General features: G+C 46.0%; 2 protein-coding genes across 2 annotated transcripts; both read left to right on the plus strand.

Annotated features, from left to right (window-relative positions):
* Positions 1-3619: 3619 nt before the first annotated feature.
* On the plus strand, positions 3620-4918 carry PFLUO_LOCUS5248 (uncharacterized protein; the record flags this gene model as incomplete). The annotated part of the gene is made up of 2 exons (XM_073782680.1): positions 3620-4565; positions 4617-4918. The coding sequence occupies 2 exons, from the start codon at positions 3620-3622 to the stop codon at positions 4916-4918; spliced, it is 1248 nt and encodes a 415-aa protein (XP_073639310.1).
* Positions 4919-12287: 7369 nt separating this feature from the next.
* On the plus strand, positions 12288-12918 carry PFLUO_LOCUS5249 (uncharacterized protein; the record flags this gene model as incomplete). Its single annotated transcript, XM_073782681.1, has 2 exons — positions 12288-12557; positions 12640-12918. 2 exons carry the CDS (start codon positions 12288-12290, stop codon positions 12916-12918), a joined length of 549 nt encoding a protein of 182 aa, XP_073639311.1.
* Between the last annotated feature and the right edge of the window lie 7375 nt (positions 12919-20293).

The raw sequence follows: 20293 nt of genomic DNA on the forward strand, positions 1-20293 counted from the left end.
ACACACATTCACCAACAACTTTCCTTGGTCATCATATCTTAGCGAAATTTACTTTCATCATGGGGCTGGAGAGATTTGCCACATGCTCGTCATGGGCTGGGGGACCCTTGAAAGCAGTCTTCCTCTATAGTGTGGAGGACCTTAATTCGATATAGTCTGGTCTTAACGTAATCATATTGAAGAGCCTTATGGATAAATTAAGCAAGAGAATTGGATAGGGTTCCTACGGGATAGCAATTTTGTTAGCGCCATCTGCGTTAGTGGTCCAACGTGCTGCTATTTATTAACTCATTTCACCCTAGACCTATCCTAGTGCGCGACCTTAAGGTGTCTGGCGCGTTCATTGAGATTTCCCCACGTGCTGATTGGCCCTCCGCCCACCGACCAGGTTGCCATCGGCCCCATCACGTGTTGGCGTCCCCGTTCCACTGGGGGTCCGATGGAATTGCTACTAAGGTATAGGCTGAGATAACTGATAGCCTATCCTCTTTTCCTCACTCTCATGCATCTTGTACAGTCGTAATGCAATGCAACTTGATGGACTCTCATTTATAACTCATAAGGGGTCCTGATATCATAATTGGCCCGCCGTGTTAAGCAACTTCTTCGACACTACCATGGACTCAGTCGATGGCTCACACGCGCCTTTTTCACCCTCAAACTGATCCAAACGATTCTGAATTCTCGGTTTTTCAATCTTCCCGCAAGCGAAGGTATTATTTTCAAATATGAAGCTCATCTCTTCAAGAGTCTTGCATCTAGATTCTTGAAAGAAGAAGAAGACATGGAAAGAAGCGGCGACACAGAATGAGCCGAAAATCATATAAGTCCGCCACTGGATATTTTGAAAAGCTGGCGGAGTGAAAAATGTTAGGCTGAAAGTGCAAGCCCAATTGAAAAGACTCGCAAGGGAAACGGCCTTTGAGCGGATATAGAGAGGTATGATCTCAGATGGATATATCCATCCCATTGGCCTGGAAGACACTATGTAAGCCATTGATTTACCTTCAAGCAGACTGAAAGTACTTACCCCCATGTGCATGCGAAAGTTGCAACGAATAAATAGCTACAAGCAATGACCGCCTTACTAGGTGCTCCACCTTCGACCACCCATGTAACAGTAGGGCTTGCCTTCAGCCCTCCTGGGATGGCGTGCCCTTTTGCAGCCATGACAGCTCCTGTTGTATAGAGGAAAATTGCCATAAGAATGCTACCACATATCATGACGCCGCGTCGAGGAAATCTGTCGATAAACAACAATGCAGGAATAGTCATCACTATCATTATGACATATTGGATGATAGCGATCGTAATATTTGTTGTCCCAGACAGACCGGCCATTTCGAAAACGTAAACAATGTAATACATCAGAGCATTAATACCACTGTATTGGGCCCATATATGGGCGAAAATACCCACATGGACTCGAATGAAATTTCGGCTGCTGAACAATTCGAGCCAGGAGTTGGACACAAACTGTATTTCCATTCTATTTCATTTAACCAAGACACGAAATAACTAATTCAGGCTCGGGATTGACTCACTCAATACGTTCCCTGATCTCTTGTATTTCAGCCACGACATCGGGGTCGGATTGGTCCCCTTCGGAACGTAGATCTGCCAGCGTAGACGATGCCTCCTCCCATCGATCGTTCTTAGCTAGCCATCGAGGCGAGCGAGGCATAAATGGAATGCAAATGAGAAGGATGATAGCCGGAATTATTTGAACGCTCCATGGAATTCTGAACATGGCAGTAGTATCAATGAAGGAAGTGCCGTAAGAAACGAGATACATAACCAATATCTGTGTTCTTCTTTTAGCTTTGACTGCGACTTCTCATTCTCAAATGTTACTCACTCCCCAAGTGATCATCCATTGCTGCAAGGCAATAAGTTTTCCTCGCTTTGAAGGGGGACTTATCTCGGCGATATAAATTGGACTGAACATATTGAACCACAGATGGCTGATTTACTTCATCAAGAGAAACTTACCATTGACTAGTTAGCAATCCCACAGCGAATCCATTTATAAGACGAGCGATAATAAGCATAGCTGTGTTTTGGGCCGCGCTCATAAGCGATGAGCCCAGGATAAATACAATACAAGCGGCAGCCAGCGAATCTCTTCGGCCAATCCAGTCCCCACTCCATCCGGCAAGAAAGGCTCCAACAAGCGAACCACCGGATATAGAGGCTGTTATGCCGCCTTGTTGAACAGATCCTGGATGGTGAAAGTAGTCTTCGTACTGTTGCCAGATTAGTCACGCGTCCTATATCCTCGAATAGATGATGATTATCTGCATTAATTCTCGCAGAGGGCTGACCTACCTGTGCATTCGCTAACATGACAGACATGGAGGAGACATCAAACCCCTGCAGGAGACCACCCATGGTGGCCAACCCACATACGAGGTACAAATTTCTGAATTTAAACATATCCGTAAACTGAGGTGCGGTCAAGATACAAAGAAACTTTCAAGTTGAACACAAGATCTTGAGGACGATGAAGAGCAGCCATGTTGCTACTTAATAATGCGTTTAAATTGAGGACTAAACCCCCGCTCTGACTTAACGGATCTACTAGTAGTTTTTGGCAGAAAGCGGAGGGGTCGGGGAAGCTCATAGCTAAGGACGGAGAACTCGCATGTACAATACCCAGTTTTCGGCGGGACATGTTTTCGTTGGCGAGGCCCAAAGCTAAGACCGGAAATCTCGCTTGTACCACTTCGCGATGGTTCTCGGCTTTCTCGGCTCGACCTTTCCGGTCACTTGCACTTGTCCAAAGAAAGCAAGTATGTCACTACCGTATGAAATGATGTAGACGAGAATGACTGGATGTGAATTACCAGCTTGAGTATTCCGCCGGCAGTTAATAGGCAGGTTGCATTGAATTAAACATGCTCACCGTTTGCGCTCACCTCAGTAATCTATAAAAAGCCGACTCTCCACCTATATCCGATCCAAACTCTCTTTCATTTGAAGACACATCCAGCATTGCGGAAATCACTCAGGGACACAGATACTCTGTCTACCAAATTCCCTTGCAAAATCTGCCAAGAATAAAATGGCCGGGCCTCTAGAAAAGCGACCTAATTTCTTGGTCATTGTAGCAGATGACCTCGGATTCTCTGATTGCGGTGCGTTTGGGGGTGAGATCCAGACGCCAAACATCGACCGACTGGCCGATGAAGGCATCCGTCTCACCGACTTCCATGCAGCTGCAGCCTGCTCTCCATCACGCGCCATGCTTTTGACTGGGACCGATCACCACATCGCTGGAATCGGAAACCTCATCGAATGGATCTGCTCCCCTGGGTCCAATGCACCTGGGCAGAAGTCTAGTGGCCCAACCATCGAGTCTCAGAGAGGAAAACTAGGATATGAGGGCTATATGAATGAAAGGGTAGTGGCTCTCCCAGAAATGTTACGTGAGCAAGGATATCAAACCCTTCTGTCTGGAAAATGGCACCTTGGTCTCAAGCCAGAAAGATCCCCCCATGTCCGAGGCTTCGAGCGATCCTTCTCTCATTTACCCGGGGCTTCCAACCATTTTCTTTACGAGCCACAATATGAAAGGCCAATGCCACTTTTTTTTCAGAACAACTCTCCAGCCCTTCACATGGAAGACGGACTGTATGTGAAAAAGATGCCAGCTAACTGGTACTCCTCGGATGGCTATGCGGACAAAATGATCAGCTACCTTGACGACCGAGAGAAAACATCTGATCATCGACCTTTCTTTGCCTATCTGGCCTTTACGGCACCTCATTTCCCATTACAAGCTCCACAAGAAAGTATTGTACCGTACAGGGGGGTGTACAATGAGGGTCCTGATGCTTTGCGCGAAAGACGACTGAGACGGATGATTCAGATGGGCTTAATGGAACCAAACACTGTCGCTCATCCATTTGTCGCTTCTGAGAGCCCTGAGTGGGATAACTTGTCTAACGAGCAAAGGCGCAAGTCTGCTCGTGCTATGGAATGCTTTGCGGGAATGGTACATCGAATGGACGAGAATATTGGAAAGGTCCTGGACAAGTTGGAGGAACAGAAAGAGCTTGACAACACAGTTGTGGTCTTTCTTTCCGATAACGGCTCAGAAGGGGCAGCATATGAGGCGTATCCTGTCATCGCTACTTCCATCATGGAACATCTGGCAACACCTGGTTACTATAACAACAGCATCGACAACCTTGGGAATCCGGACTCTTTTGTTTGGTATGGGCCTCGATGGGCTCAAGCCTCTACAGCGCCGAGCAGGCTTTTCAAAACTTACAACACTGAGGGAGGGACTCGAGTTCCCATGGTCATCCGGGGACCCGGCATTAAACGTTTCGGGATAAGTCATTCATTCAGTACCATCATGGATATCACCCCAACAGTTCTTGAAATGGCTGGTGTAAAACATCCCGGCAGGAAATGGAATGGTCGTGATGTCGTGCCTATGCGAGGCTTGAGCATGCTTCCCTGGCTTCGCTGTGAAACAAAACATATCCATGACGAGGGATTTGTCCAGGGATGGGAACTTTGTGGCAGGGCTGCTATTCGGAAAGGAAACTGGAAAGGTAAGTGGTCAATAGCCTTACCGTTGGCCAATGCTGAGAATTTATTGACAGCAAACTTTGTTCCCGCCCCCCGGGGACCCGATAAATGGGAGCTTCATGACCTTAGCATTGACAGAGGAGAAACCAATGACATTTCTGAGAAGCATCCTAAGATCATGAAAGAGCTCATGGGTCTTTGGGAACAATATATGCTCGAAAATGGTGTCATAGGCGTCTCTCCCGAGCTGGGAACTGTGGTGGTGCCCACTGAGGAGCAACTGACCACAACTGGCTGGATGGAATTTGAATACTGGAAGCCAGGGGCAAGAGAACAACCGGAAAAGTTTTTTGTGGACGTACCAAAAATCTATTAAAGCTACCTCATCTAAATAGAAGCCAACATTCAAATCTCAGAAGACAGTGTATTTAAGTAGAACTTAAGTCAATCTCGTGGCCAAGCTTGTATTTTGTTAGCAATAGATTGGTTTACTGTCAAATCTCCAGATCCTGTTCTACAGAGCCTTATTGAGCCTTTAGAAGCTGGAACAATCACAATTTCACATATTATTTTCTTAACACAAGATCTTTCAAATATGGAAAGACAGTTAAACAAGGGTTTTCAAGTGAGGCAAAACTGGGGAGACACATCCGAGTTTATCCTTCTGTACTCGAAATTCAATCCGCACACAAAACAAATGGAGACATTAAATCTTCGTTCGTCTTGCTACCCAAAATCAGGAACACCACCCAAGGTACCCATTATGTCCCCAATATAGTTATCAGCCTGTATGCCCTTTTCGAAGACTGTATCCCAATTGGCCAATATGTTCCCAATTATTTCCACTCCAACAGAAACCATATTTTGCAAAGAAGATTCAAGGGCACCACTCTGCTCATATAGTAGATTCTGAAGGATGGATTCGTTGTTCGATGGTCGGTCAAAATTACTAGCTGATCTCATCAATATGATTCTTCCGAAGTCAGTCCTACTCAGGGCTGCACTTCGAAGGAGAGCTTCTAGGGCAGCGTTATCATTTTGTTGAGAGGTGCCGTAGGTCGCGCTGCCATTCGTGAGGAGCTGCGTATAGTTTGACATGGATTCAGCTAATAAAGAACCCGACCAAAACTGATTCGTAGTCACGGTATCTGTTAACACTATTGAAGGTTGCCCTGCTCCTAAGAGACCCGAATAGCGGGCACGAGTCTCTTGAGCTAACAGTGTGTCGCATAGAACTGCATTTTGCCCAAAAGTGGCAGCCTTTAAGCCGGTTAGAATATATTATGTGTGATGATGTTAAGAAAAGCTGTCTTTACCAATCGTCTGAGGTTATCATTCAGCTCAAATACCTCGGTACCGTACAATGATTGTGGAAATTGGCCGGGACCATATGAACCTGAGGCAAAAAGGCCGGTGCTATAGTTTTTTGGTATCTCTCTAGCATCAATTTCGTACTGCATATCTGCCTGTACTGCGTATTGTGCAAAGGTAACTGAGCCTATGGTGCCCGAGTATGGAGAGATACCTCCTATTCCCGCAAGAAGGAAATAAGATTTTGTCAAATCAAATTTTGTACTCATGGTAAAAGCCATGACGGAAAGTGCGGTGTTTATCTCTAGGTGAGTTATTGATTCAGCAAGATACATCCATTGACTATTGGACCTGGGCTCCAATCCTTTACATACCTGCTCTGCCTGTTACGAGTTGACAGATTTCTCCATTTTCGGTACAATGGATGTCTCCGAAGATTGGCGTTACACCCTTTATAGGAGGCGCCAGGCCTGGCACACTCACATTTCTTTCGAGTAAATTGAACCTTGAATTGTGATACCAAGCAAGACCTTCGGGATTAAACTGCACGTTAAGTTCACGGGTTAGAAATCTTAGACGGTGCGAGATCTGGTTATGAAGCTTACATAGTTGATCACAACAATCTTAGGTTTGATAAGGACAGACAATTGACAGTTGGATCCATAGAGGAAATAAAGAACAATCAAGATTGTGTAAAACATGATGTATGCTAGAGGCAAGACAGATTTTTATCTCTAACATTCCTCTTACGTGGGTTGTAGGTGCAATATGTACGCCGAACTAAGTGCCCCTCAAAGTTTCTGGATCATGCCATGTGGGGAGATCAGACCCTGGGTAGATTTGAAAATGGTGCAATCAAGGTTACAATGAGCAAAGTGTTCCTTAATGCGGAGATTAATACTACCGAAGTAGGTATTGGCACCCGAGCCTCTTAATAAGCACCGGGATTATCGGTAACTTAGCGTTAACTATTTATGCGAGTAATCCGCTCCACATGGTTTGAGTTTTCCGTACCCTTCACACTGCGTTCGCATACAGATCACTCCATAGGAGAGAGCTTTATTACCGGTCACGGGAAACTCGCTTAGGTTGCGTATCTGGTGAAACGTACAGCAAAATGCGCAGAATGCGATCACGATCAGGTAAGTCATATTGAGAAAGCATTGCACTTGTTCAAGATCGGTAGGAGAACAGAAGGAGACAGAAGAGGGCAAAAAGTAGACTATTATCAAGGTACTTACTGACCACTCAAAGGATGTGCTGTTTGCAAGACACGTAAGGTAAGAGTGTATCTAATGATTTAGACGTTTTCCCCTTGCGTTGCATGTATTGAATTTTAGCTTTTGCTACGAGTCTACTAGCTAATGGATATGTAGGTCAAGTGCGACGAACGGCCAAACGGTTGCAAAAATTGTGAGCGCTTAAGGATACCTTGTGAGAACGGCTCTGTGATCTCCATCTCGGAGCCAGACCCATCGGCCCAATATGGAACCCAGCGGCACCTCACCTTTCGATCTTGTCGAGAATGCAGATGGTCGAAGTCTCGTTGCTCTGGCGAAATGCCGGCCTGCCGAAGATGTCGAATCCGTGGTTCAGCCTGCATCTATGAAAGGAAGCCAGACCCCAAATGGTTTAGGAGAAAGGAGTCACATAACACCCGAAGTGAAGTCATCACTGGGAACAAGAACCTTTTGAGTGGGGTTGTTGGCACCAGAAAGAACAATCCTCTAAGTATACCTGATTCTGACTCTGAACAAACGAACGGTAGCCATGCAGACGGCATACACGAAATTTCGACCATTTCCGAGGAACATGGGCATATTTCCCCGATCGCCAGAAGTACCACACCTTCACAGAGAATAGGGGCTATACCGCTGTGGTAACTACTTACCAAACTCTTTCTTCGTTGACAAGGTAACTGATGATAACGCTCTCCAGCTTTTTCCAGGCATCCCTTCCGAGTCGTTCCACAGTTATGCATTTAGTCGAAACCTACTTCAGGTTCATACATCCTTTAAGATCATTTGGCTTTATCCACAAACCGTCATTTATACAGAAGGTTGAGCAACAGTCTGAGGACGATCGAAATAATGACCCTCTTCTACTTGTTGTTTGTGCTCTGAGTGCAAGGTGGGCGCTTGTTCCAACCCAATTCATTTATTTCAGCTGAGATTCTTTAGGTTCTACCTAGCAGAGCATATCAAAACTAAAGAAACATTGAAGACGACAAAAAAAGTCGGCGATCAATGGGCTGAAATAGCTCGAAGTTTGGTCTTCGCCAGCCTCACCAGGGCTAATTTGGAGAAAACTATGGTGAGGAGTATTTGGCTACTTGACAAGGAGATCATATTGAGTGCTGATTACATTACCTTTACAACAAAGGCTGCAGTTCTTCTCCATGATTATGAGCTTCGCGTGGGGAATTATTCTTCGGCTTTCATCATAACCGGGTTGACAGTTCGATTGGCACAGTGTTTGCAGTTGAATGTCGAGCTTGGCAATGAGACAGCATCGCCAAGATTTTCCCCGGCCGTCAACGAATCGCGTCGCCGTCTTATGTGGAGTGTTTACATTATGGATTGTTGGGTTGGAAGCGGAGTTGATGAACTGACCCTGCTCAGCGATGCTGATATCAGTATTAACCTCCCTTGTGGCGAGAACAACTTCATTCTTGAAAGAATAGAAGTCACAGCCCAGAGTATTCCTTTCAATGAGAACTTCGGTCTTCACGCGGAGAATCTGGACATTGCGGCCCAGTTTGTGCGCTTGATGAGTATACGAAAAAGAGCACTAAGGTTACCTTCTGCTACTAGGTTTAGTTCGGTATTTGTGTTGACTCAAGGCTTATAGATACATAAAGCACTTGGATGATAAGGAACCTCCCTGGGCGACGAGCTCAGAATTTACTAAAATCCAGTCTGATCTTCAAGGTTGGCACAGGGCCTTGCCTCTAAACATGCTTCTCACGCAGCCTGCAATACAAAAACGCAGAGTGCTTAGCCAACACGGTGCTCTGATATTCCTCCACGTAATATACCATCAGTCAATTTGCGATCTAACACGCATTGGAATGTCCGGGCTTTTCCGGTTCCAGAAGCCATTTAACTTCCCGCCAGAACGGACAGCCTTCCAACATTATACTCAAGATTCGTGCTTCGACAATTGCATGGCTGTATCCGGAATTTTCCAAGAGGCACTGGAATATGGAATCGAAGGGTTGACGGATTCCTGGCTTTCGGTTGTGGCGCACGATGCAGTTCAAATTCTCCTTTACTACACCACAACCCGATTAGACTCGGACGAGCGTCGTGGTGAAGAACCCATTTTCCAAAAAGTTTCCAGCGCCTTAAAGGTAAATGTCGAGGTTCTCCAAAGATTGGAGTCATTAGTCGCCCTAGCTCGGCCACTGGTATGTGTATATGATGACTTTTCTTGGACGACTCATTGATAAGAGCCTCTTCAAGCATAATTCCGCTGTCGAGCTGATTGAAAGAACCATTTTCAATGGTACTTCAAAGTTTGGTCAATCATCGACGGACGAAGAAACAGGCACAATATTTACAGATGATTTGTGAGTTGATACCTGTTTGTTCAGGTCGGCGGCTGACCTTGACCACTAACTCTTTTATCCAGACCCCAGAGGAACCGCGATAATAGACAAAACACAGCTGAAAATGAGATGAACCCACTGGCCATATACCGGATGGCGCGTAGAGACATACGGAGCCATGAGGATGGTGGGGATGAATCCGAAACGCCAGAGCCTTCACAAATGTCACAGCCCTTTGACAATGAAAATAGGGAACATGCAGAGGCCTCAGCTGTGACAGTTTCAAACTTGGTGCAATCTGAAACTACTCTGTCTCCCTTCGCTCATCAGGCCAGCTTTGATTTACCAATGACTTTTGACGATCTGCAGACGTGTATGCAGCTGCCTTTGATGTACAGCCCTGACGGGCTGATGCCGTGCAACATGGACTTCAACATCAACTGCCATAACTTTGACTGCAATACGGCTGAAGTTGGGAATGATCCCAGTTCCATACTCCAGACAATGAGCTGTGATGAGTCTCTGTTTTCGCCCTTCCCGCTCGAGCATTATTCTCACCATTATCACACAGTTGCGGACTAATGGGGCGTCGTTTCATACAATGGAATATAATTGCAGTATTTTCGATGCAGATGTCACCTGGAAAGGCTCATTTAATTGAATGTTGCAAACGTGTCCATCTCATCCTAAGTCAAAGAAGTAGTGTCTGGTATAGACCAACGGCTACGAGCTGCATGCAAAGATACGAGGTTACAAACAATATGAAGATAGCGGATATTCGCACAGAAACTGCATAAGCATCTTATTCTGTGCTAAGTTCTTGAGTTTTCTAACGATTTTCAAAGTGCTCTAGTCTGGATTTTTGATCTTGCAAGACAACTACCACCATCAGTTCAACTCGTTGGATTTGACATATCTGATAGCCAGTATCCAATTAAGGTATGTGGCCATAGAATGTGTCCTTGGGCCTATTAGACTCGTTGGCCAACCCGTCGGCGACACTGATAGGTCAATACGACCTGGTGCATCTTCTAATGTGGTCAGGCAATCTACGCAACAGCCACTCCATGAACCAAATGGCACCTAAGTGTAAGAACAGAAACACAGCATAGAACAGCCAAGAGAGTTCCAGCTGATTGTTTGGGCAATCAGGAATGCCAAACAGCACGCCTCGTGAGGTCTGAATGGATGTCGCTGTTGCACCTCGTCGTCGAAAAATGGTGATTTCGAGTCTCTTGCCAAGAGAGACGATTTCCTCTTTAGGGTATTAATTGGCCCTAAGACTACACCAAGGCCCCAGACTACGCGGATATAGCCAATGATAGCGGCTGAATCCCCGTGAAAATTGGCTGACCCCCTGTCAAAATTGAGTAATCTCCTTTTATGATTGGCCAACCCCTATCAACCACAGGTAATATACGTAAGGAATTCAAATTCGAAGGGAATTGATAGGGACAGCAGTAACGTAAGGAAAGGTATGAATATAGAAAGCAGTCTACTTAATGGGCTAATTTTAGCACCATCCAATCAAATTTCTTCTTTTACGGATATATTATCCGGGAGAGGACTTGTGTGTTTGTCGAGGTATACTGTAGCTGATTTCGAAAATTACTGTATCAGTCTGTTCTTTCAAGCATCTATATAATTCGAGATACATCCATGCGACAAGCTGTCTATTCGGTATTTGATATCTTCTCCAGATGCTAATCTCACCAGAGCTCTCAGCGTTAGTATTCTTGAGAAGACCGCCAAGTTGATCAGTTAGTTTATGAAGCGAATACAGCAAAGTCTAGAGAACAGTCAATTACCAGGATGAGCATTCTCCAAGAGTTAAAGGGAAGTTCCAACGATGTGTCCCAAATTTACTGAGTAAAACCAAAAGGCGGTTCAAATTGGAATGAAACAGAAAGAAGCGGGCCCGCTCGATCACATGTCAGGCGTGAATCTCATCGCCGAAAGTCACAGAATGTGAAGCTTGCCCTTAATTCCAAGGATGAACGTTTGGAGAGCCTTGCTTCCAAGGGGCCATTGCCACCCCCGAAACATTAAATACAAGAACTTGATGGTCAACGAAAGTATGAACGGCGTGATATTTTTCTAAAGGTCATTTTCGGCACTCAAATTTCTCTTTAATTAGGTGACCAAAGCTGAGAACTCAAAAAGTCACCTGTCAGCTACTCGGCCCGCGTGTCGGAAATGACCTCTTGCACTCTCTTCTTTTCCACCGACAACATTGATACACCATTCGAGGAAAACATCAAATCCTTGGTCTGGATCTTTTTCGTAGTAATTCCAGTCGCGTTTAATAAAACTTTTGAGCTCGGCAAAGAACTCTTCGATCGGATTTAGGTCCGGCGAGTAGGGCGGCAGATAAACCAATTGCACCCCCGCATCCGCACATATCTGTACAATCCGCTCTGAGTGGTGAAATGATGCATTATCCATCACCAGGACAGATTTAGGCTCTGGACATCTTCCGCAATACTGGAGAAGCTCAAATATGAATGTTCGCAGACAGACGAGCGATAACGTTACTCACACGGCGCTTACACTCGCTGCCCTGGAATATAGCGCTGAAATAAGCCATCCCTGGAGCCTGGAGCCTGGAGCCTGGAGCCTGTAATACAGCTTGGAACCTGCAAATCATGACGACATCATATCATCCTTCAACATCAAAGACGGGCTTTCGCATCACGACGTAAACCTAGACTATACGCGGCTAAGCGACGATTCATTGGAGCGTTTGCCAGGCTTAGTCAGTGGGCGCCCGGGCACATGAAGCGAGGGAAGCTGCCCATTCACGACTCAAATACTCTCCCTTTCCTTGCTCCCAGCACGATCATTTCAACCCACTGTAATCCATAGCTGTCTATTACAGCTCACCATGACTGCAACTAGCTGGACAGACGCTGCGGCGACGCCCTCGCAGCCGGCGGGCAGCGGCCTCTTCACGTCGGGCGCTACCGTGTCGATTGACGCTCCAGCAAGCGTCGTGTTCGACATCATCACTAGCTACTCCCGATACAGCGAATGGAACACGTGGACGCCAACCCTCGCTTTTGAGGATGCGGATGGGAATGTCGCGGCGGGAGCAGAGGGTAGGCTCAAGACGATCATGAAGGCACAGAACCGTGCCTACGACATCCCCATTGAGGTGCGTATATCTCTCCCTGCAGCGACCAAGATTGCGAGGCCATATGCTGATAGTCCATGTCCTGCTTTTGCTTTCCTTGTAGATCCTGGAGTTGGACCGAACATCCGAGACGCACAAACTGGCCTGGCGGAGCAAACTACTACCTGGGTGGGCAGCAACAGCAGAACGAGTTCAAACCGTGACGCCAGTCTCAGGCAATGATGGTGCTTGTGAGGTGAAGACCTGGGAGACGATGAGTGGGCCGGCAGCCTATGTCTTCAAGTACCTCATGGGCGTGCCCAAGCAGCTCAACGAGTCCAATGTCAACTATCTCGCCGAGCTCAAAACATACGCGGAAGGGAAGCAGGCCGGACAGGCTTAGCAGGAATTTTAGGCGCACTGTTCCACGCATGAGGATGACGAGATCTAGGGGCAACAGTGGCAAGGGCGCGACGCCAACGAACGCTTGGCTGATATGCAAAAGATACGATCGTTGTTCATCTAGTGTTGCACGAGGATCGCCAAACCTCTGGAGCTGCGACCGACAGGAACTGATCTTGAGATTTATCTCGTTGATCAGGCTTGGAAGTTCATTTGCAATCTGACCAAGAAGCAGACTGCTCAGACGAGTTCGCAAGGAGTCCACACCCACAAGCGATCGAGGCAGGTCTTCCCAGATTCCTTGGCCAAAAAATTTCCATTCCTGGATATTCCGCTCGGATAAGCTCCACTGGCCTTTCTTCGAGTCCATATTCATCAACACATGCCATCCAAGGCGGAACTCCACGTCTTGGTTTTTAGCAAGCGATACAAAAGAAGCCTCACTCACAGACCCAGGGACCAACGTATCGGGCTTAGAGATGACGCCTAATGTCCGGTTGCCAGATGGATCAGCATCCCGCGCTAAACGGAGGACGATCTGGTTTGCAAAATCATTCTTGGCGGAGACAACGGCAAGGGTAATGCTTCGTGATTCTCTCATATATGACTAAACTACGTCTTAGACTAGTTGTACATCGGCTGCCGACTGCTATCGTGTTTCTGAGTGGATTAGACCTAGAAGATCGACAATCGTGAGATAAGGCCGATCAGGGCCCGAAACCTCAACCCGCAGAAGGTCATTTGAAAATGCTTTTCCGTGGGTAGATATTCCCATCGCTGCCTTTGCATTCTCTATTAAGTTCGCAAGGCCATCGAATCCATCGAGCTGTTCGCAAAAGCTGCCAAGAGAATGCTGCTCAGCATCGCTGCGCGATTGGTAAGGGACGATGGAAACCCGAACTCCCACTTGCGAGCTTTTTCGAAGAACCAATTCAGTTGGGAATCTAGTACAAAAACTGCTTTTCACTGGAAAAGAAACACCGGAAATCGCCTCGAGAACGGAGCTCTTTCCGGAAGATTGGTTTCCGCATACGATTATTTGCGGGAGAGAGACGCAGTGGCTGATGCCTTGCGATCGGAACGTATCGATGGAATCCAAGACGTCCAGCTGTTCTTGAGTACACAAGCCCTCAAGCGCCTCTGTCGTGAGGCTTGTCAAAGTCATGACACATTTGAAATTGGAGATGAGTTGAGATGATCGACCGGATGCTTCAACAGCCATAGGACGTGACCCACAGCGCGCACAACCCACATATTTATGACCCGAAGAACCTCTAGGTCAAGAATTGGCCCTTTCGCCGCAAACTTTCTTGTTCTGCGGATATTTTCGTCCTGCGGTTACAGTGATCATTCAAGCGGCCACACACCATACCTGTGCGCCACTACATTTCAATACGCATATTCCTACTCCGAGTTCCAATATCCTCTCACCAATAGACCCATCTTTGTCACATTCTCAAAACAAAGCCCCATTCTTTGGCGTACTTCATTACATTTCATCCTCAAGTTAGCGTAGGTTGCCCTTGTGGGGCTAACGTTACTCTGAGCAACATGGACAGATGCGCCAAGCGTTTCTACAAGCAACATCGTTGCCATAATTCAAGGGGCGAATGTTGGCTATTAGACCAATGTTTACCAAGGGCCCAACGCCCGAATCAATTTGCTGCTGTTTTTGCTGTCCACTTTAATTTAATGGTAACCTTCTTACAGTACCCGCGTAGCTCTGTTCTTCTGAATCCCCTCGAGAGTTTTTAATCCATAGAACGTATTCTCGGGGGCGTACGTTCGTTCAGTGGGTGGTCTCAAAAAAACCGGGTTTTATAACCCAATGCCAGGCAGCTGAGGTGTCCAAGGTCTTGCTGCAACTGATGAGCCAACTAGCTGACCGTAGTTCTCATCATCATATTCATCAGGATGATACGGTTTGAAGTAATCTCGATGTTTAAAATAGAGGGCGCAGAAAGTGATGAAAATCCCTGTTCAACGCCTTTTTGTAGCAAAAAGGGGTCAAGGTCAACCGCAAAGAAAAATATTGCTGCGGGCTACGAAACAGCAATTAATTGCTCAATGAATCGGGGTAATGTCAGACAGCGCTACGTACGACCATTCAGTGAAACGACGATGGCAGTATCATCAACTCTCACAGAGTTATAACGGGCAATCTTTCATCGAAGAACTTTCTAGTTTTTCTTCTTTGAAAAGTGCTAGAAGGCACTAGGGGCCAGATCTCTGTTTTTTGACCCTCTGTTTTTGGCCTGCTGCTTTTGGCTCTATGTTTTTCCACCCCTCACCTTCCTCTCTGTCTTTCTTCCCTTCGTTTGTCTTCCCATTCCTCTATTTTTCCATCGCTCAGGTTTGCCACCCTTCTATTTTTGGTCTCAAATTTAAGGTCCCTTTCCACTGCTTCCCACTCTCCCATTGACGCCGAGTGTTTGTTTTGTGTCGTGTTTGACCGCTAGCAACCATCAATTTGTGTCTGCCCATCAACAATAGCACGCTGTTTTTCCACCTGTCATTGAACTATGGATCGTACGTAGCACGCTACAGTAACAGCTATACTGTTGAATATGCTCATCTATTTGACTCCCGACAGCGCAAATCTTTGCTACCTCGTTTCTTTCTTTATCCCTTTTGATCGTCTAAATGCGATGCCTGCTTTGACAAGCTTAGTCTAGGCTTCTACGCCGTTGACACATTTAACCCTTGACCTATGTAGTTAATCTTCCAGTAACCGTGTCAAGCTACCGAACAGTCGAACCCGCTACTTCATCAAGGCATGCCGCTGCTCAATCAACCGCGTGCGACGCCATTTTGCCTTGAAGTATAGGCGCATACAGATCACCATCCATCTGGCCAATCCAGCGGAGACAGCTGCTGAGCCCAGCTTGGCCTGGTTGGAGATAGGAGATTGAGCGAGGACAGATGCTTTGGACCTAGTCCTCGTTGAGACCACAGAACTGTATCCTTGAGAGAGATCCAGAGAGAGCCTACATAATACAATACAGTTAACAGGTAGAGTGATTGTTTCTAGTAATATGAATGGGTTTACTCGAACACCTTATGTGGTTCTTGGGAACAAGACATCTTGTTCTTTCCAGGTTGCAGGTAGTTAACTTCTTCGTTGCTTCTTCCGTCAGTCAAGCACGTGTGTAACCGAGATATACTTAGTATCCAAATAAAGCAAGCTGCCCGGTAGTCCGATGCCATCCCGTTCTGTTAATATTGGATTGCTCATGTTCGTTAGAATGCGGAGTAAGTAGAGCAGCCCGGGTCTGTACAATACGTATGTTTCTAACGGAAACATACAGGTTTCGCTGTTACGAATAAAATAATAATAATGAGAAAAGGTGGCTTTGCGGTTAAGATTAGTGGCTGTGCAAAGCAGTGTTCGCCAGCCGAGCAAAATCGGATACATATGACAAATTGATACGCCACCAATACAAAACGAATACACGTAAGCTAGTTTTCGTTAACTGGGCTCACCTTCTACGCTTTGTCTTCCTGCTCTGCATCCCTCAAAACAAAAAGACACCCAAAAAAGGGAACAGCCATCGTCACGGTAAAATTGTCCAAATTTTGGCTATATGGAACTGAAGAGGAAGCAACTTGGGTTAACTTGGTCATCTTTGACCATTTTCAGGCTCCGTTCCGTATTCTAGTCACAATTCCTTCAGCTCAATCAATCGTAGCCAGCGCAACATGATTATTGTCAGCACATACTTGGTGGGGCTTTTCGAATTATTGATCACTATAGGTCTTTTTTCCCGCTATTTTCTCTCACAATCTGAAAAGCTCAATCTACGGGGCTTGTTTTGTCGGAGCAACCAATATGATAATTTTAAGGAGCTTTTCTAATCTCCATTAAGTGGTATCTATACATATGTGTACTCGCAATGCCACATTAACACAAATGAAGTTACCGATACCTGCGACAATGGAAGCCTCTCCTATTGTAGCTCTTTCCAAAACCACACCGCAGCAAAAAGACACTGTGGGATCAACTCGCACCAGAAGATTCAATCAAAAAGCGCAGAAAAGAAGGGAGACACTTTTGAGAAAAGCTTTTGAGTACTACACGAAATGTGATGCCGACATAAATTTAGTCGTCCGAATGAGAAAAACCGGCTAAATATTCACATTAACGTCTCACTCGCAAGGGTGGCCTTTGTCCGAAGAACAATTGGTGAGCTGCCTCCGCTTCTCATTGGTTGTTTTGAATTGCACCAGTGTGAGGGTCCGATTCAACGAAGAAGAAGAAGTGACATTCTACAAGAATCTTCAAACTGGAGAGAAGAAGAAGAAGAAAGAAGAAGGGAAAACAGACAGTCTAAATACAGGGAAGAGGCAAACAGTGCAAACGGGATCATGTGATCCCGGCCTGTGCCTGCAGGTCTTCACAACCAGTATCTAATAAAAAAAGGAGTTGAATCATCCTCTACCAATTCGAAAGACAATGGACGAGCTTGCGAGCAAATATAAAGCACAAAACGCGCTTGCAAAGAATCAATCGAACGAGTGTAGCGAAAAGATATTGGAGGGAAGCAAGAAAGCGTCTGTGGAAGGCCTGTCACTGTGCAAAGACGTAGCATTGGACTTCTCCCTATTAGAAGCTTAGATAAGATGTATATTATGCTTTTCGAGAGGATCGAAGGCGTGGATCAATACATTCCAATTCTGAAACAGATGACTCACGGGAACACTCAACAGAATGTGAAGGAGATTTTCGACCCCGTTCTGCATTGTCTTCTGCGCTTGGGACGTGATGGACTCGTTTCAGTCTAGGACTTCTTCGAATGCTTGGCTCACGTTGAATTACCCGTCTGTGGAGAACTGGATGATTCTCTTTGCTAGAAGAGGATTGATACCATTCAGAACGTTTCGAATAATATCGGAATTTGACTGCCCCTAGGGTCCTTTCGGGAAAAAATCCGCAAATACGACCCTATGACAGCTTTTGAACATCTCTCAGTTTGAATAGATGGCTTTCATCGTCGACATTCCAGATGCCGCCTGTGACAGTTGGCCGCGGTTGCATAGGCGTCATCTCTCGCGCCGTAGCATCAGTTACCATGGTGCTTGTTACGATTATACCGTATGCGTGCTATAGTGTTTTTGTTGCAAGCTGAAGCACTACAAGATTATCTTTGACAAAATCTTCTATATTTGTGAGGTCATCGGTGAACTTTCCCTCAGCACATGCAACATTGTAGGCACGCTTCAAGTGTATGATCGCATGTTGAAGCATAGCGAGATTACTAGCTGAATAGTTCTGTTTCTAAGATAGAGAATCCTTAGCTCTCAAATGACTAGCTCTTCTTTCTCGTGGCTTTTTCAAATTCGTAGCGGTAGAAGTTTCATGGCGGTGTCGTTTTCGTGAAGGGGCTTTTGAATTTTTCGAAGTTCGTTTTCTTTTGAGGGGTGAAGGATATCTGTAATCCTCTGCACCATTTTGTTCGCTACGATCGTCCTGAAATACATCAAATATCTTTGTCGTCCCTAGGCCTTCTAAACCGGTTACTGAAGGAGTGCCACTAGTTCGGAAGGACGGATAAAGCCCAACTTCCTCTAGGTAATCGGGAGAATTTCTAGAAATTGAAAGCGTGTCATCGTGACTAAAACCTGGCGAGGTGGCTTAAGAGATTATGTTGGGGCCAGACGCTAGGAAAACCACATTAGTCTTAGATAGAGAAAAGGGAGGATCATTATAGTAGGCCCTACCGAGTCTCTCTTTGCTATATTCTTCTTGTAGCATGCTTTCCTCTAGGTAATAGCCTTCAGCTTGATGATTTTCATCCAAAGCTCTTGCTTGCCTCTCCTCCTCGATAGCATGATTTTCCTCGTCAGCGGGGGCGAAAGTTGCTGAAATTCGTGGCGCAGGTTGCCAAAACTTTTGATGATTAAGGGTCACCATGCTAGTTGACGAGAAAATGTAGAAAGTTTAGATAAAACAGGAAGGATCGAGTCCAAGTTTGAGTGAAACTTTCAGAAGACGGCCCTAACGAGCCAAAAATCGCGATTATTTATAGTGCTGTGATTCAATATCTTGTCTCTGGTAGGTGTTGAGAAGCGAAATGTCGTAGGAAGATCGGCAACCGATACCAAAACAAATATCGCAAGGACGCCATGTCGCCTGACGGTAAAGTTCTGCTATTATTTTCCTTGGCCAATCGCAGAAAAACCTGTGCTCGTAGTGTGGATCGCCGAAGAGAGGTTCCTAGGAATATGGCTTGATTCATTCTCAATGGGGCAGATAAGTGACGTGGCCTGGGAATATAACTTACTATTTCGAGGCATTGATGTCATCTAGGCCCAAAACACATAGCGGCGATGTGTTTGAGACACAAGGCGGAGCACATACACGGAGTTGCGCAAATGAGAAATGGATATTGATCCTAGGATCAAAGATAGTACGGGATGTTTGGATACTACACACGACGGCAGGAAAGAGAATTTCGATATTGGTTCTACGTAGCGAGGGCTGCAGAAAAGTTGGACATCGATGCCCATCTCGGCAGTGCAAAGGATAGAACATGAAAATGAGGGGTTGTTTAATTTCTGAGGTAGATTCAAGAAAATCGAGTTTGTCACAGAAAGTTCGAAGGGGTGTGAAAGTCACAGGCGAGTTGGGAAACCGTCATTTTGATCTAGACTCCTAGGAACATCAATGGTCAGTAGAGCGGTTAGCATCGGAGCAGAAGAAGGACCAGAGGCACGATGAGAGCGGAAGGGGGGTGAGCAGCGGCGTTAGCGCTCAGGTTGCTCAGGTCCCGCTCAGAGGTCGCTCAGAGCTTGCTCATAGATCGCTCAAAGATCGCTCAGAGCTAGCTCTGAGTGCTCAGGGAGCGGCTCACCCCGTGATCTCTGAGCCGATCCCTTCCCAAGATGGTAGCCTTACCGTCACCATTATTACTAGTTTAATTCCTGGTGGATCACATACGCCGCCTAGATTCGACACATAGTGTAAAGACTGATATTGAGAATATAGGCATAATTTGAGCTATACTTCTATAGTAAGTAATTAATCTAGTCGTTGCGTTTAGTCCTTGGCTCCCCCTAATATCCAGCTCCTTCAGTATCTTCATTCTCTTCAGTCTCTTCGGCCCCTTTAGGCCATCTATCCTTCATTTAAATGCCTTGCACAGCCCTGGCCTTCATCTGAATGCCTTGCACGCCTTGAAGCGCTGATGTGACCTTCCCCTCCTATGTTGACTTTGCCCCCTGCAAGTGCGTTCTTCTAATCACTCCCATCTGGTCCGCACCCGATGCCAGCTGGGGCATGATCTACCAGAAGATGGTTAGTTGACCTTGAATTAAGCTGTTATAGCTGAGTTTCGGTTAAATTTAGAAAAAGGTCAAGTCCATGGCGAGGCTTAGTA

Source organism: Penicillium psychrofluorescens (genome assembly GCF_964197705.1).
Source record: "Penicillium psychrofluorescens genome assembly, chromosome: 3".
Classification (NCBI taxonomy): Eukaryota; Fungi; Ascomycota; class Eurotiomycetes; order Eurotiales; family Aspergillaceae; genus Penicillium; species Penicillium psychrofluorescens.